General features: G+C 26.1%; 1 protein-coding gene across 2 annotated transcripts in view; it reads right to left on the reverse strand.

Annotated features, from left to right (window-relative positions):
- The window catches only part of LOC112591167, a 147,910-nt gene that overhangs the window by 19,965 nt on the left and 109,283 nt on the right, over window positions 1-18,662 (reverse strand). For both annotated transcript variants that reach the window (XM_025334882.1, XM_025334883.1), the window contains one exon: window positions 7,617-7,915. In XM_025334882.1, coding sequence (XP_025190667.1) covers window positions 7,617-7,915 — 299 coding nt within the window. The remainder of the gene's footprint in view (window positions 1-7,616; window positions 7,916-18,662) is intronic.

Here is an 18,662-nt window from a genome sequence, read left to right on the forward strand (position 1 = left end):
TCAATATGGATATATTTATATAATTGATAGATATTCAATAACTGTTGAGTATTTTTGTTTTTAAAAATAAATAAACTAACACTTACACACGTATTATGGTAGATTGATTAAATTTTTGACTAAAACATTGCATTTATTGTTATTATTATTATTATTTTAACAATAATAAAAATTAATCACGCCATGTTATATTATTATTAGGTATTAACTTTCGAGTCAATACCATCTTAACGTAAAACAGCGTGAATAGATGAAAAACTTATTAAAAACCTCGATTATATTATTTGTTAAGCATTATCACATATTAGCTATTAATAAAACTTTTATTAGCATTTACAAAAAAAAAAAAAATCGAAAATTTCAACTGTCTATAAATAGTTGTTCAAAAATATTCAACATATTATTTCGATAACTATGTATTAAATTTTGTATAGAAATTTATAATATAAATATTTAGTGAAAACTTGAAATTTCAATAAATATTTTTTTTTTTTAATTTTAATGAAATAGTGAAATGAATATGGTCAAAAACTGATTTAGGGTAAAACTACTCGTTTTTTTCTTAATTTTAATTTTTTACCAATTATTAAAGAAAAGTACTGGAAAATTTTTATTTTTTAACTCCCCTTTCTTTCAAACAAACAAAAAAAAAAAACAATCAAATTCAATTAGCTGCCACAAATCACCACTAAATTTTTAAATTCATACTTTTTACTGCATTAAAAATATCATCAGCTATAAAAAATTTAAAAAAAAAATCATTACTGTAAAATCAATACATTCATCGCTTCGCTAAGAATCTTAAATATTAAATAGAGCATCGCGTACGCTTTTAATAATGTCAACAATTCAAATTAGATCGTAAGCATTTTAAAATTTGAATATTGTATATAGTTTGAACTTGAGAACCACATAAAAATTAAAATATCAGAAACAGCCTATGACCTAGATGATATTATTCTTACCTTTAAATTTAACAATAAGTTAATTAATTTTAATATTAGAGATAAAAACACAAAATTGGTTTGGCCTTTTGCTAATTTACCATAATATGTATGTTTGTTTATGGCAGACACGTGCGGGTGTATTATTCTCTTTCACATTATACGAGTTATCTTCATATTTTAACATGCTTAACTAAATTATATTACATCAATGTACATTAGTAATATAATTGCTTTAATAGTAACTACAACGAAGCATTACATTTGAATAATACATTTGTTGTATACGAGTTTTAGTTAAAGTACTGTTAATATTAACTTATATTATACTTAGATTTAGGTATAATACAATTTTAATTTTTGAATATTTATACTAAATAAAATTGTACTTGTGCATCATTTATGAGTTTGTAGTAAGTAGAAGTCATTATTATAATGTCTACAATTCCACTGTTCTAAAATCAATAATATTGTCCTCAAGTCACAAGTATGTAATGGATTCACAAAACATACTTCCATCATGGCATTGACTTACAAAAAAAATTATTAAAATTCATCGTTAAGTTTCTGAAAATCGTCTAAATAAATTTATACGCGACTATAAAATTGATATTTAACCATCGGTAATAAACTTTAGAACAAAAACCTATGCATTTATTATCAGTTGATCGGATTTTACTGAGTTATATTTAGTAAATCATACTTATCTATTGGAAAACATCTAGAGAAAATTATTTAAAAAAAAAAAAAAAAAAATTATAATAAAGTATAAAATGATTATACCTATAAAAAGACGATAAATGTGTTCAGAAGTCGAGACTTGACACTATAACTTATTGGTTTTCGATTATAATATTAAACGATAATAATAAAAACAAAATACAGTACTGAGTACTGTCGAAATATAATACGTCAAAAAAGTAATTATAATAATATCATAAACATTCGTTGAGTGAATTTATAATAAATTTGTCTATCTATATAGGTGTCTATATGTAGGGTTTGATCGTTCAGTTTAATATAATGTCCTATTTATGACTGTAGCAAATCGCTTGGGAAACGGTTATTAATTGGATTCGATATAATAACTGATGGTTTATCAGCACGCTGTCAGATCAGTCGTTAAACCCGAAAACATGCGCGTTCCCAGGGATTTATTCCCTCGCACGCAGAATCTGTAATTAAAACTCACGACGCGAAATGTTCCGGCGCTGACCTTCCCTGCACTTCGTGTCCCGCGCAAATAAAACGAGCCCGGTGTGTATAGCAACGTCGTTGCACAGTTTCCACAGCCGACAATGAATCCTAAGTTGTGGGTGGCGGGTGGGTGAATTAAAGGGTAGGTTTTGGTTAAAGGGTCGAAACCGACTGGAGAACGACCGAAGGGTTAAGACTGAGACGAGGCCGTGGTGCCGTGTGTTTGCGTTGTACCCCGAAAATGTTTATTGCACATTCCGAACACGCGCTTTTAAAAACTTTCTTCGTTTCTTATAGTGCAGGGTAAAAAGTGAATTAACTGAGGCGAAGTGTAGTTGTAGTACGGCGTGGTGTTATATCGGAGTTGTGACTATGGTTACTACGACTCACTGCCTGTTAAATCGACGCCCTTCATCTCCGTTCTCCGTATCTTCCATCCTGACCCACTAAGTCTTCGGCTAAGTTGAATTTTAACACGTATAACCACGCACCCGCTGCGTTGAGTAGCGATAAGTCTGACAAGTATACTTTTAAATATATATATATATATATATATATATATATATATATATAACTATTATTGATACTCGACAATACCTAGGATGGAAAATAATAATACCTAAAGGCTAAAATACGTGTTGACGTTTGGTTGAACTGTATACTATATGTTTCCTTTGTAATATATAATCTCTAAAACTCTCTGAAACGTATAACATGGATATGAAAAATACTTGGAAATTAAATTTAATAAAATACGGGTCGACAGCTTTAAGAAAAATAAAATTCAAAAAAACACTTTGTTGATAAAATACAATTATTAGCGTAAAATAAACACGTATGATTTAATGAGACTATATAATGATACACAATAAAACTCGATTATTAAAAGAGAAGTTTAATATTTTTATTACCGAATGGCATAAACAAATTTATCGAAATTATTTAAATATACAATATGTATCGCGTCGATTAAGATTAAAATAATAATGATGTATTTTTAATTATTGACAAAATATTTTGCTTTGAGAGTTTAGAAATATGAAATGTATACCAAGTTTTCATAACTCAAAATAATCTGCAAGTATGGAAAAAAATTACATTTTTACATTTTTATCTTTCACCATAACATTATATTATTTTATTTGTAATTTTGTGCAAAATAATATTAAACATTAAATCTTGTTTTATTTTATTTTAAAAACAAAGACGATTCCTTTTTTTCCTTTTAATTTATTTAAAAAGTAATAAATCTTCGACTAGTGGAAGTGAAAAGGGTTTCAAATTGATATATCTTACAATGCACACAAGCCAATTGATATTTTCGATGCGTATAATATGTGTTTAAATGCCATTTTCTAATGGCTAACCAAACTGGGCTTTTGTAAACACTTCGACATTTAACTATTTTTTTTATTTTTTATTTTTTTACTTTTTTACGTGGCGCGACTGAACAATGACTTTTAAATTCCTAAGAGGCGAACCGTTCATTGGATTAAGTAAACACCGTACTTATTCATTCTCGTACTCGATCACGTGTTCTGAACATTACATTTGTAAAAATTCAATACAGACATTTTATTTTGTTTAACATATGAATATAAATTTAAATAAAAGAACCTATTAACAAACTAAAAATTGTACAAATAAATAGAGTATTATATAATATCAAAAATCGAAAATGCATAATATAGTATTAAAAACAAAAAAACTTAATAATTTTATTATTTCTTTGTTGCTAAAATTTGAAATATTTTTTTTTATGATGTGATTATTTCACAAATTTAATTTATAATGTTTAAAAACAACTGTCTCTTAAATAAAATTGTTAAAACTCTTTAGATTAATTAACTATTGAATATCCTGTTGAAAGGTTGTTCATACGTATTTATTTTAAAAATGTTTTACAAAAAAAATATTTTGTATAGTTATTGATATACACATATCTATAGTTATAAAACTTAAAAAATAATCGTTTAACACACATGGTGCATAAAATAATTGACAAAAAAAAAAAAAAAAACATTTCCAACATTTTACAGCATTGGAAATTTTTAAAGTATCAAGTTATATAAATAATTTATTTAGAAAAAAATAATGTTAAGTTGTTTTAGAACATTTTTGTGCTGCACCATACATATCTAACTCATGTTCAAATATATTTTTGAATTAGAATTCAAATATAATATACACTATATTTTTAAAAATTAAAAATTATAATATGTATGTTAAAAAAAAAAAAAAATTAATCATTTTTTCTTTTTAAACTTATTAAAAAAATTATATAATACGGTAATATTAGTCATAATAATTGGGAGAAATAAAGCATTTAAGTTTAATAAGTAATAACAAATTATATAAATTAATTTTGTATTTCTATTAATTATATTTAAATAAAAATCAATCAACTTAATAGTTTGAAAATATTATTGATTATTATTTTTTATTTTTTATTTTAGTAGATAGTTTTTCATTGTTTTATTTTATATCAATCACTCAACTGTTGCTTCAGTTTCGTGTTACTTTAGTTATATTTTTTATGATAGATTTATAGAAAATGGGATGTTATAACAACTAGTCATGTTTTTTAAACAAACTGAACATTTATTTTAGGACATTTCCTAGAAAGGACTGTCATTATGTAACTCAAGTTTTCTGAAAAGTTTGCATTTTTATATATACATTTCCAATATTCCATCTTTTTATAACTTTATATGATAACTTGTATTTTATAAAGGTTAACCAAGCTTACTGAAAATATTAATAGTTATATTATTCAAATGTATCACTAACTTAATATTCTTAGAATTAGATTCAGTCATTGTGTTTGCTTATAATCGGTTTTTTATTGAATTCCAATTAACTCATCTATTACAGAAATGTTATATATTACGAGGCACACTATTTCCTGCTGTACAAGGTATTGAGAAAAATAAAACAAAGGGAATGTGGATAAAATACATAACTTAACAACTCTTGGTAACATTTTGTAAGATATACTAAATTCACTAACCAGCTATTGGAAAAGTAAATCTGGATTAAAATGTCTACCAATTAAATCTAAGTATATTATATCCTCTTCAAAAGAAATATTTCACTGGCACACATATTCATTATCATAATATATAATTTAAATTTAATATTTATTATTTATCATTTAGTTGCTTTGTATAATTATTACTTTGATTATAATGAATTAATTACATCATTGGTACACGATTATTATAGTAACATAGTATATTATATTTTAGTTGATTTATATTAAAGTAAGTAGTGTTAATTTAGTATTTACTGAACACAATTAAAAAATAACTGAGTAAGTTACATCAATTAGTATTAATTTAATATTTACTAAAACTCAACACACATAGCTCGAGTAATTAGTTTCGGGATATCTGAATACTGAATTTTGGCAATCGGAACCTCAATGGTTTCACGGGAGTTTTGAATGTATTAATATTTAGAACAAATTCTTAACAGCAAGACATTTTGAAAATCACAGTCAGTCCTTGACAGGTATGAATGTTTAATTAAGTAGTTAATTTCTTACTTTATTAGTTTATTATGAGTAAAGTTTTTACTTTAGTCATTAAAAATACCATATACCATATAATAAAAATTGGAATTAGATTTCTATCAATCAACAACAGAATACTTAGAAACATTTATTTGTAAATAGTGTTTGATCGATGCTCAATAATAAAAGTCGAAAATGTGGCATGTACCTATAGTAAATATAAATATCATATCAAATCACTAGTATACCTCAATACTACACATTAAACCATTATAAATCAAATTATGTAAAATATAATAATTTAATATTTTTAAGGAGCTAACATTTTTGAGTGACTAGATTTCAATAAATTAGAAAAAAAATATATTGCTCAATAATTTGAGAAATAGTCTTTTGCCACTTCACCACACATTTCTATTAATAATTTATAAGATTATTTCTAGACATCAATAGCTTCAATATAATTTACATTAATCATATAACATAGTAGAAACATATTCCACTAATAACATAAGCTACCTACCTATTTTCCATTTCAAACATTTCTATACTTTGAATAATTGAAATATACCTTAACCAATTACAACAGACATCTTTGATTAAAACCGATAGTTACTTGTTATAGTCTTAGAAGTGCTCGTGATATTAATAATCATACGTTATAATTCATAATATAATATTCAGTTTACCACAATGCATTAAGATTCCAATTGAGTATAAAGAGAATGTTCTATTAATAAAACTATAATACGAGAAGGAATACAAACATATCATATCACGAAATTGAGTGGAACTTTGGATTTATTACATTTAAATTGTTTAAATAATAATAAAATTACATTCTTTAATAATAATACTTACTCCAGTATGTTTTTACGTCGTATATTTGTTTTTTATAAGATATGCATGTAACTACATATACATTAATTATTCTGTAAAAATAGATTGAATAACTTTAAAAAAAAATCTGGAAAAAAATAAATGGGATTCAAAATATGAATGATACTTTATAGGCATAATTGACTAATATAATATTATTTTCTAGAAAAATTACATAAATAAAAAAAAAACATAAAATTATTATTCAAATGCAAATAATAAAGATATCAATTTCGGATATTTTCATTAATTATCAAACGACAAACAGTGATTACTATTATAAAGATTTTCTAATTGTTTTAGTAAATCATCTAATGCAAATATAAGTGGTAGATTTTTAATCATGTTTTATTTAAAACATCGATAAAAAAGTACTTTTCGTGTTTTTGACTTGTAACTTTTGGCTAAATTAAAAATCGTACACATTTGGTTTTTATAGTTTCGGTCAAATTTTATTTTTAGTTAAATATTGTTTTAAGCCCTGCAAATACATGAAAAACTGTATTTCACTTAAGTACGTTTGGTAGTCAAATATTTTTTTTAAACTTTGCAAATGTATAGAATTTATTTTTTCCGTGTTTTAAATATTATTTAAAAAACTGAAAACAATTTTCCGACATATTCCCAGGAATCTCGAAATATATCATAGTAGGAAAATATGTGCAGATATTTGTATATTATCATAACACTAGACCAATTCAGTTATCCTTATGCGAAATTATTGTTTTATTTTTTTCAATGCTCAATAACAATAAGTTGCAGTGGCTCCATATTGGAATAGAATCATGCAAAACACCCTAAAAGGCCTTTTTGGATATATAATATACAATAATGTTTGTGACCAACCTTCTGGTCGGTTAGCGCGCGTTTTTTATTTTCCATCAAATACTAAAACCGTTGTAATATTATCCCTAACGACTCAACTATGCACGTTCGACTAGAATGTTCAACATGGAATCCTTGGAATCGCGACCTCAATAACCACTTGCTTTTCACATGCGTATCTCAGTTATAGTTATTATAACCGTTGTCATCAGTCTATATTGTTGTAATTACACGAGAATATTAATTATAGCACTCACCGTGGCCGTTCCGGGTTTTATAGTGGCGCATGGGAGGATTGCGGTGCCGCCGATCTGTGACGTGACAACGGTGCCATTTTCGGTGACGAACATGTTGTCCGGATTTCCGAGCTCGTTAATCAGTGCATTCCCCTGGGCATAGTCGACCGCCGATGAAGATCTCGACAAATGGCGTTTGTGGTGGTGCACTCTCTGCTTCCTGTTACTGTCCGCCGTTGCAGCGGAGTCAACTACCGCCACCCGCGAACTGCCACCTCTAACATCATCGTTGTCAGCTTGTATTCCGTCACCGTCGACGCCTGAAAAAGCAAAAGGATTCGTTTGTCTGATTAAAACGAAAAACACTAATTTTGTGTTGTTAATGTGTGACAATCCCTCACGGTCTGAAGGTATATTTTGGCACCATGATTGCAGTCGCCATTCGTTGAAGACAGTAGTTATACAATTAAAGTTTTAATATTGATTTACATACTTCTTAAATTACACACACACACATATTATATGTGACATATATGTATATATATATTTATATATTATTCGAAATTGTTTAAATGTTTGATTTTACTTATAGAATGTATTCAAAGTATATCAGCAAATTAAATTAAATCAAAACAATATTTGGAATCAAATATATTTTAAACTTCTTAAAAAATAATAAAGACAAAATACAAATACAACAACATTATGTATAGTAATTATAAATTATGATGTTGTATATTATGTAAATTATATCATATTAAATTAAAAAAGTATGATCATTTAGATTTATACATAAAAATATAATTTTTTTTTTAAAATTGTTTATTAAAAATAAGCAGTTGTCACATAATTCATTAAAAATGAATTGGATAGTGTTTGAAAAAAAATACTTTGGTTGTAGTGACACTTTACATGTTTTAAAGCTTGACAGATATTTTATGCTTTTAATCAGTTAATGATAATAAATATTTTAATTTTAATCAATTTAACTACGAATAACACTACTATACATGAGTAAAAGTAAAAATGCATTAACTATACCTTAACAAAGCAAATTTCATAAATTATGTAAATTCTTCCAAACTAGTAAAATCTAATTTAGAATTTGAATTACCTGTTTTTAAAACTTATTTAAATATTACTTTGCTGTAGTTTACTGCATTGTGAAATACTAATAACTACATGAAAAAATCTTCAGTTAAAAGAAAAAATGATATATATAAATTGAGTGCTTTATATTGGCACATTCTGGAATAAATCAAGTAATCAAAATGTCACATATGTTTTATTCTTATAAGAAGTATATGAAAAAAAAATTTAAAACTACGTTATAAATAACAAATATTGCTAAATTTCACAGTTACAAAACTACTCTTTCAAAATGTTATAAGATAAATCTAATATTTTTTACATTATTTAGTTATTGATATATTGTTTTAAGTCTCTTTTTGGTCATTATATTCAATATACCAAAAGAACTACATTTTAATATTGATTAATATGATAAATTTATAAATACTAAAATGTTTAAATAATAATCGTCAATAATTTGAATGATTTTTAACAAACTTTTTTGGTATCAAATTTACATACATTCAGAAAAATGTCTTTGTTAATAAACCTTTTGTGTTTTAAACGTTAACTTTTAGTACTCGTACAATAATTGTTTCAATTATTGAAATTGGTTACTAAAATGTATAGTAAAATATTTATTCCTTAATCACTTGTATCAAATATTCGGTTTTAATAATTAAATTTAAGACTGATTACAAATTTCAATGTGTTATTCAAAAAGTTGTTTAATAATTTCTTGAAAAACTTTTAACAACAAATAGTGTATAATATACAATAAATTATTAAAAATAAAAAATACTGTGGGTTGATACGTGTTACAAAATTGTGTTTTGAATGTTTAATAGGAACTTTTAAATACATATATTTGATTCAATATGTAATATGCATTTTTACACACGTACACACATAAAATCGCACATGAAAATTACACAAAAAAGGGACTGCACGCTACGATTGCACTATACTTTAATAGCTACTTCTGCTGCTGCCATTTCAGTCATGGGTAATAAAGTTGGTTTTACGATTGGGACGGAACTAATGATGATTTAAGCTTCCACCGAATCACAGATTTGTTTGCGCCACCGCATTATACACAGAATATAACCATTCGATACGACAAAGTATAAACTCGGAAACGTACGTCATGCGTAGGTAGATTCAGAATTCGATGTGCAGCGTGTAAGATATTTTTCCGGCGTCTATTGTCGGCTTAAATTTGTTTTTCGAAGTATAAAATTACTTTCGGAACATTGTTCTTCTTTTGTCTGAGTTTTAATTTATTTCGAAATAGAGCTACAGTTATAAATTTAAATAATTCTGGGAAAATTCATTAAAGAATCGTGTATTAATATGAGACGTAATAATAATAATAATAATAATAATAATAATATATAATGACATATATAAAATGTATCTCAATGTACTCGTAATATAAACAGAAAATAAAACGAGTTCAATTCGTAGATATTTGTCTGTTGATTGTAGTAGTGTAGTACAAAACATCTTATTATAACACTCCAGAGGTGTCTATGTGCCCAAAAGTAAAGTAACTCTTTCTATTTATAATACAACGATAAAATTAAAAGTGTTATCGCTGAAATTTCAAAAAGTTATGGGACGTGATTTATTTATTTATTTTTCACTGTCAGTGGTATATTTTTTTACTTATCACAGTGTAATTTGCATTTGGTTTTGTAGGAAGTATCTTTATCAACCTCAATGAAATGAATGATGGATATAAATGGAACGTCATGTATTATTAGCGATAATAATATTGTAACGAAAAAAAGACATATAAAATGAATCACAGTATAATATAACGACACGAGTTAATTAATTTAGACTATTATATCGTATTTAAAACAAAAATAATTATAAACATCGCATAAGCAGTGTTCTTTTTAAATTGTCGTGTTTTGTTATATAATATTATACCAGACAGATTAAATCTGACTAGTGAGCATAGCATTATTTACTTTAAACTATTCCATTGATCCATATAAGTTATATAATTTATATTTAATATTTACAAATATATTAAAATATCAACTTGAATAATGTTAATTTAAATGATTAAACCGGAAAACAGATTTTTTCCCAACTAAATTAATAACATTAATCTTATCAATATTATATTTTACAAATTACTTTTGCATTGTTCGCATTAAATGTTACAAATGATAATGTTTGTATCTACGTTTTTAAATTAATGAATAATTATTTTATTTTTTTTATCTCAACAATTGTACAGTATGAAAACCTATATATATATATGAGTACCGCTCAATAGAAATTATCATATCATAATAGTGGTCTAATACTCCAACAATGGTAGACAACTAACAAAAACTACTAAAACTATTTTATAATAATTATATTCAGCCATGCAGGGCAATGAAAACTGTATCATGAAACCTTATAAATCGATGAAACTAAAAAAAAAATAAAATAATATAATAAACCTAAGAACTGTCAATAATGATTATTATTGTTACCTTTTGGGGTATGCAATTCATGCAATATCAACTGTTTAGATTATTTATATTTTATTCAGACTTTAATATACATTATATCTATATAACGTGTTATTTTATATTCTTGGTTTTTTTTTTTGTTCAATTTATATATTAAACGTTTTTTAAGCTATCAAAAAAAAAAAAAAAAAAATATAGAGTGAGAAAAAACCATACGGATAAGAGGTTGCGAATAAATAATTCTAGGTCTTGAATGGAGAAAATAAATCCTTTAGGTAAAAGGTGTTAATACGGTAGCGGTCTCCGAAGGTACAGTCGTGATCTAATCTAATAAAATACGAGTGCCCTTCTCCTTGTCGAATACACTGTGGGTCAAATTCCATTTCTCGGTCCGAAGAAGCGCGTTAACGTAGTAAGAGAGAGAGAGAGAGAGTGTGAGAGAAAACGATAGAGAAAGAGAGATGGAAAGGGAGAGAGATAAATAGTGTGTGTGTGTGTGTGTGAGAGAGAGAGAGAGAGAGAAATAAATAAACGTGGAGACACAAATACATATCCAAAGGAGGTGACTATTTTTCCATCTCTGTTGCCACTTGGAAAAAAAATGAAAGGACACAAAGTAGCAGAAGGAAAAGACGGTATAAGCTCACCGAATCCTGAATTATGTCAACGACAGTGGTTTGCTATTTATCAACTTGCGCCTCTTCTTGAACACAGCCCCCGAAATTTAGGGAAGTGTGGTGGTAGTGCCTGTGAAAACACCCCTTTTATTCGCCGGTCCATTTATATGCAAATCACTCGCGAGTAGAGAATCTCGGGGTCGGTTTTTGTTTGTTATTATCATAACCAATGCAACAACAAAATCAATTCAGTGACAAAGTGACAATCTAAAAACAAATTTTGCAATTAATGTTTTTTTATTTTCATCTTATTACTATTTGAACAAATACTATACGATACTGCTGAACCCGAATAGCATATTACATCAGTTTTTAAATTTAAATTATTCGATCGTAAATTCAAAAGAATGACAACTAATACGGGAGAGTTTCATTCGTTAAGAGATTTTATTATTGCGACTCAGCTTTCAATATTATCTACGTAATAAAATAAAATTATATAAAATCCGTGTACATAAAACTAATAAAAGCTTAATAAGATTAAAGTTATTGTACGTTTCTCTGATTTTAGAGTTAGAAAAAATGTACTTGGACTATTAATTAAAATTGTGAAGGAGTATACGATCATTACAGCATGAACTTAAGTAATTTTTTTTTCATTCAATGAAAATTATAAGTTATTTAATAAGAAATGTTAGTTACTTAATCAAGTACATAATACAATATGCATTACCTGGAAAATTTCAAGAATAAACATTAAGTTCAGTTTATGCGAAAACGGTTTCCATCATGTATGTTTTACACAATTTATTAAGAATATAAAATATTAAAAAGATTTTTTAAATGTAAAGATATGTGTAATATTTTGTGAGAAAATGTAAAATTAATTTTCGTCAAAAATTATACCATATTATTATGTTTACAAATTATTAATTATGTACCATTAAATACTTTTAGGTACTTGTTTATATTGTGTATATATTGAATTTATGTACTTACATCACAGTGATTTTCAATTTATAGTTACTTAATTAATGTTTACGACGTTAAGTGAAATATAGGAAAGTAATTGCCAGTTATGATTTTATATTGGTGTTAAACGCAATTGTCTAAAACCAGGTTGTTTAACTAATTACCAAACGTTTAATGAATCATTTATGAAGTAATGGTCCTTTAAAAATGAAAAATTGAGTAGCTTATTGCCTATAATCGGTCCTTTGTATTACAGTGTATCATTAAGTAAATTATTTTTTAATGCAACTCGGTATTTGTATGCAGCGTGGCAAATCACCGTATACCAGTTGCCCAGTGTTACCCTCGCTTAATTATTTAAAATTATAAAGGGTTATAAATTATTATAATATTGTATTTAAACTATCTAAAAATCAATAATATTATTCTTTATATAAGAACAGCTTAAGTGTTATCTACATCAAATTTTCAAGCATAAAATGACTATATATAAACACTTTATACCTACGACGAGAGAGAATTTACATAATTTAAGTGTTTTTGAATAATAAATATACACGTTTTTCGAAAAACAATAGCTGTTTCACTTAATTTTAACTAGTGAAATTTTTAGATTTAAATTTTTTACGTCTAATTTATAATATAGTTATTTTTTCATTTGCATAAATTTAATATATAACTTAATGTTATTGTTGGATTAAAATACATATTGATTATTCTAATTGATTTTCTCTATACCTACACTATTATTAGTATTATAATTATTATATTATAGATTCTGAATTGAACGTTGAATTTATTGGTATTATTTTAATATAAACGTGTAACCAAATATCCTCAGACACAAAGGACGATACGCCATGTTTCATTGTTATAAAAAGTCATATTAGAAAAAAATATGATAACTAACTATTTAGTATCTTAAAAGCTTTAAACTTATCAGAGACTTTTCGATATTTATTTTTATTCTATTGAAGTTCATCGTATTGTTTGAACAATTTTTTAAGTATGTTATTTTTTATAACAATTATAGCATACCAAACATAGTATAGATACCGTTTTATGTCTTTAGTTGCTTTAAACAGGTCACAACGGAAACCACTAACATCTTTTATTCATATTAAGAATTTATACGATTCTAGAGAGACTGTACAAAACTTAAACTCTTCAAATTGAAAAATTGAAATTTTAAGTCTCTCTAAAAAAAAAGATGAAAAGGTTACTGAAGGCAACTGTTTTATATTATATTATTGGTAGTTTCAAAGTCACATAGCTCTAAATAAGTTCTTTTTCTTCCCGTTACCTTTTTATCAATCATAATATGAAATAAGTACAATATTATTTGAAAAATTACTTAAACAAATGAAGGAAGAATTCATTAGCTCGCAAAAATTATTCGATTTAATACAAAAATAATATGGGTATTTTTCTGTTATTGATATTATTTTATCGTTCTCAATAAATCAAAGATGTTATGTTACAAAATAACGTATTGAAAAAATTTTGGAACTTAAATCATCTTAATTTAGTTATTAATACCATTTAAATGAATGTATTATTAACACGGTAAGAATAGTGTTTTATGTAATTGGTTGTAACTTGTAACACACCGGCCACCAATAAACTATCCTGTAAAAATATAATTTTGTTGTAAAAAATGTATATGATTTATAATCAAAGTATAATCGTCGTAAATTAAAATAACTTAACGTTTATTAAATATGTTTTTTCAAACTATTTAAAAGATTAAGTGCCTTTATTTATACAAAAATAATATGGTTAAAAAATTGTTATTTGATACATCATCAAATTTCTAAAGTCCAAGTTAATTATTAATATTAACGATAATTGAACTTTTCAACCATTATAATATGTATGACCTCTTATTTAACAGTTAAAAAATTTACTTCAATATATCTTATTATAATTATTATATACAACTAATGATACTTAATCAAATATTAAGAAATATGAAAATTACACAATATAATGTATCTAATAATGCAATTTTGAATAGATTTATCAACTACGGTAATATTAAAAATTCCTCTATTAATATTTGTTAATGCCGGTTAAGTTTTTAATATTTTTTAAAGATGCTTTTTAAGAAAAAATGGAAAATTTTAATTTAATTTTCTTACTTGAGAGAGTGACAACCATCATATTTACACACCAAATAAAAAGTATCAAACGATAAAGAAATCGAATAGAAAGGCTACACGGGAGTAAATCGAGAGCACATAAAATGTTACAAAATCTCATTTTAAATTCTCAACGGAGCATAAGAACTATTTTTTTTTTTTTTTTAACATCCATTATATTTCAAATAATGTATTTTATATTTTATTAAATGTTATAAGTTATGAATCTATGAATAAAACCATGAAATCATTTTACTGTCCACGATTTAAAATAAAACTGATTTTGATTATTTTGTTATGCTAGTATTTGAGATACTACATTTAGTATATTTTAATTAATCACCATTATTTTTCTGGTTTATAACTTTTTAAATTAATTGTACATTTTAATATTGGTATTATTGAATTTTTATGACATTTTGTTTTTTGAAAAAAAAAATATGTTGCTCACACTTTTTATAGACAATCTAAATATGTTTTTATTTTATATGATACTATTAAAATATCATTACTTTTTTTTTCTCTATTTTTCCAATGCGTCATTTGAGAAATAGATACTTCACGGTTCACAATAAAAAGAAAGAAGAGTTCACTCGGCCAACGTTCATTTGCAATATTTCGCTACTTATATTGTATCGTTGTACTGCACAATTTATACTCTGAATTCCAAAGTTCTCTAAACATGTATATAGATATTGAAATTCGTAGCACACAATCCAACGTCGCTTAAGAAATTATTTAGAATATCTGCATCTTTAACAATACACATATTCATTTGCACACATCATCAGGCTCTGATTTACGCAAGTGCAGATGGAGCACTTGTACTTGGCCCCAATTTTGGGGGGGGGGGCCCGATCTCCGTGAATTGTAGAAATTGTTCTGTGTTAAAACCTCAATACAACATATTATTAAATTAATAATAATAGAAAATTGTTTGAACATAGGAAATATTTGATACATAATAAGTAATAACAATAACTATTTATATATTTATTCCAACCTAGTATTTAATGATTAACCCGTCGTTGGTGACACATTTCGCTCCCACAATTACCATTATTAGAACCATTGGTTTAGGTTATTCAGTTATTCACGGAAATGAATAGCGAAAAATACTAATTAAATGTTATAAATAAACTAATATAGATATTGTTGTCCAATGTTGTCGTACATGTTAGCATTGTGCCCGCACGTCACTGATCACTTTACCATATATTATTTATGACAATATTATTATCTTTTTATTTTACTATTATGAATATTATGCTTTAGCCGTTATTTCATATTTGTATATTATATTTGTCAGTACCGTGGTTTATAAATTTGTACGCTCGTCGCTCACACAAGTCTCACGTGTATTTTAATAGGTGAGCATTGATGTGATAATTTATAGTATTCGAAACTACTTTCTTTTTTTTTTTTAATTTTCATGAATATTATTTAAACTTTTAAATATAATTGTTTTGAAAGTTAAATACTAATATGTCTCGGCAGTATTTAAGCAGGGCGGTTAAACGAAAACTTAAATTAGGAAAAGATGAACAAAAAAAAAAAGCTATCGGAGTCTATGGATCGATTCTTTAATAAAACTTACTAGGTAAGTGCTAGGTTACTAAAACATAAAATATAATATAAATTATAATATCTATGATTATTTAACTAATGAGTTTATCATTTCCATCTGAAATAATGTGTGTTTATTTAAATGCATCGTGTTATGATGAATATTTTTAATTGTATTTATTTAAAACTTAATAAAAACTTAAATGTCAAATTTATCAGTTTTTGAAATCTTTTATTAACTAATTTTTATATCTAGTTGTTGTTTTATTTATGAAATAGTTAAATTTTTTAAAAATATTTCTAGTCATTAACAAATGTGAATTAATGTAAGTACCTACTAATCTTCATTTGTTTTATTATATTTTATTAATACATGTAACTTTATAAGATACCATCTATTTACTGTACTGTTCTGGAACATTTTTTTGACTTGTGGTGGTGGGTAGAAGGTAGGGGACCCCCCTAAAAAATTGTGCAATTGGCCCTAATTTTATTAAATCAGGGCCTGCATATCATATGCAAGTATAATTGGATTTAGTATTGCTATTTATTAAAAAGGATATCATTCAAAGCGAATCGAATCCATGTGACGACCACAAAGTCCTACAACACTCGTGTAGTGTCGTTCATATAGTATCAGTCCCTTCCCCCGTAGCATTTACCCTCTTTCTAATACAAAATCACAAAATAGAATACTTCAAATAGGTTATATATAATAGTATTATGCAAACTAGCATATTATTATTAATATTAATATACCCCTAATCTCACTCTTACACACACACACTTTTCTCTTTAACTACAATATATATTATGTTCAAGTCGCGTTGAAAGATTAGCTGTACAAAGAGAACGATGTCCCTTCGCATCCCTGTTTAATACACATTTATAATATCACGCATACACCCTCACCCTGTCAATATTCTAAATATATAACTACACATTTGCAGAAACTTCCGCATCCCCCGCACTGCCCGTCTACCGCACTAAACCACTAAACTTTATATATATATATATATTGTCGTTTCGATGATATATATAATAATATAATATATTATCTTGTTAGAAGGGGAGGTAGTCTGTCTGTGAGTCTGTCTGTTGATCGGTCGGTCGGTCGACCACATGCGTGAATAATATAATATTACCATGCTTTTATTAAAATTTATTATTATTATTATTATTATTATTATTATTGAGCGCATGGATTTTATGAACAGTGGTTGTATAATAATATGTATAGGAAAGTGGAGGAGCATATGTATTGTTGAGATGGTGACGTCCAAATGACGATAAATTATGCGGTAGAATCAACATTTTGAAATTAAAAAAAAAAAATGTCGAAAATCATCTAATAATATTATCATAATCTATCGACCACATCGGTCGAGTTAGGTTTATTATAAGGTACATAGTTATCGAAATACTGCGTTAGTATACATAGTTATCGCAATACTGCGTTAGTATTCATAATTATCATATTATTATTATTATTATTATTCCTATTGTCGTCATCATCGCCGTCAGAAGACCATTATTATAATTAACACATTGAATGAGTAAGTAATTTGTATAATATCTGATCCGAGGAGGCGCCTGAGGTTAAAACTATATATATATATATATATATGTTTTGCCGCCGACAATAATATAATAGAAAGTATTTCACCCACGTCATAGTACCGTTGACCACTCGACAGGCTCGCATCCATGTCACCGATAACAAACGAATCATTCTGCTAGCTATACGATACTAACTAATGATAATCAAACCATTTACAATAGCATCGCTGATATCACACTATGAATAATCCCCAAAGGCGTCTGGAAAGGAGAATAGGTGGAATTTTTTGCTAGCTCTTAGCTTTTAAATTTAGACATAAAAGATCACAATATTTCTTATATGTAAAATAGGAAAAACGATTTTTAACGGACATAAGGATACGAAGTATTATCCTCAACACCTAAGGATATTTCATTTTATAATTTATTTATATTACTATTATATAGTAATTTATATCTTTATTGGCAGTTTGATGACTGAGCTAATTTAAAAAAAAAAAAAAACATCTCAGATGTACACATTATTATTTAATAAATATTGTGATATTACAAGTTATAAACCAATACCTACGGATGATGTGAATAGATTCGTGGAATATGTTTTACCTCTATCGTAGTTTATTTTTAGTTTTCCTGATAATTTTGAGGAGTAGTGTGAATATA

This window comes from Melanaphis sacchari, unplaced genomic scaffold (genome assembly GCF_002803265.2).
Source record: "Melanaphis sacchari strain LSU unplaced genomic scaffold, SCAv2.0 Contig12_pilon_pilon, whole genome shotgun sequence".
NCBI lineage: Eukaryota > Metazoa > Arthropoda > Insecta > Hemiptera > Aphididae > Melanaphis > Melanaphis sacchari.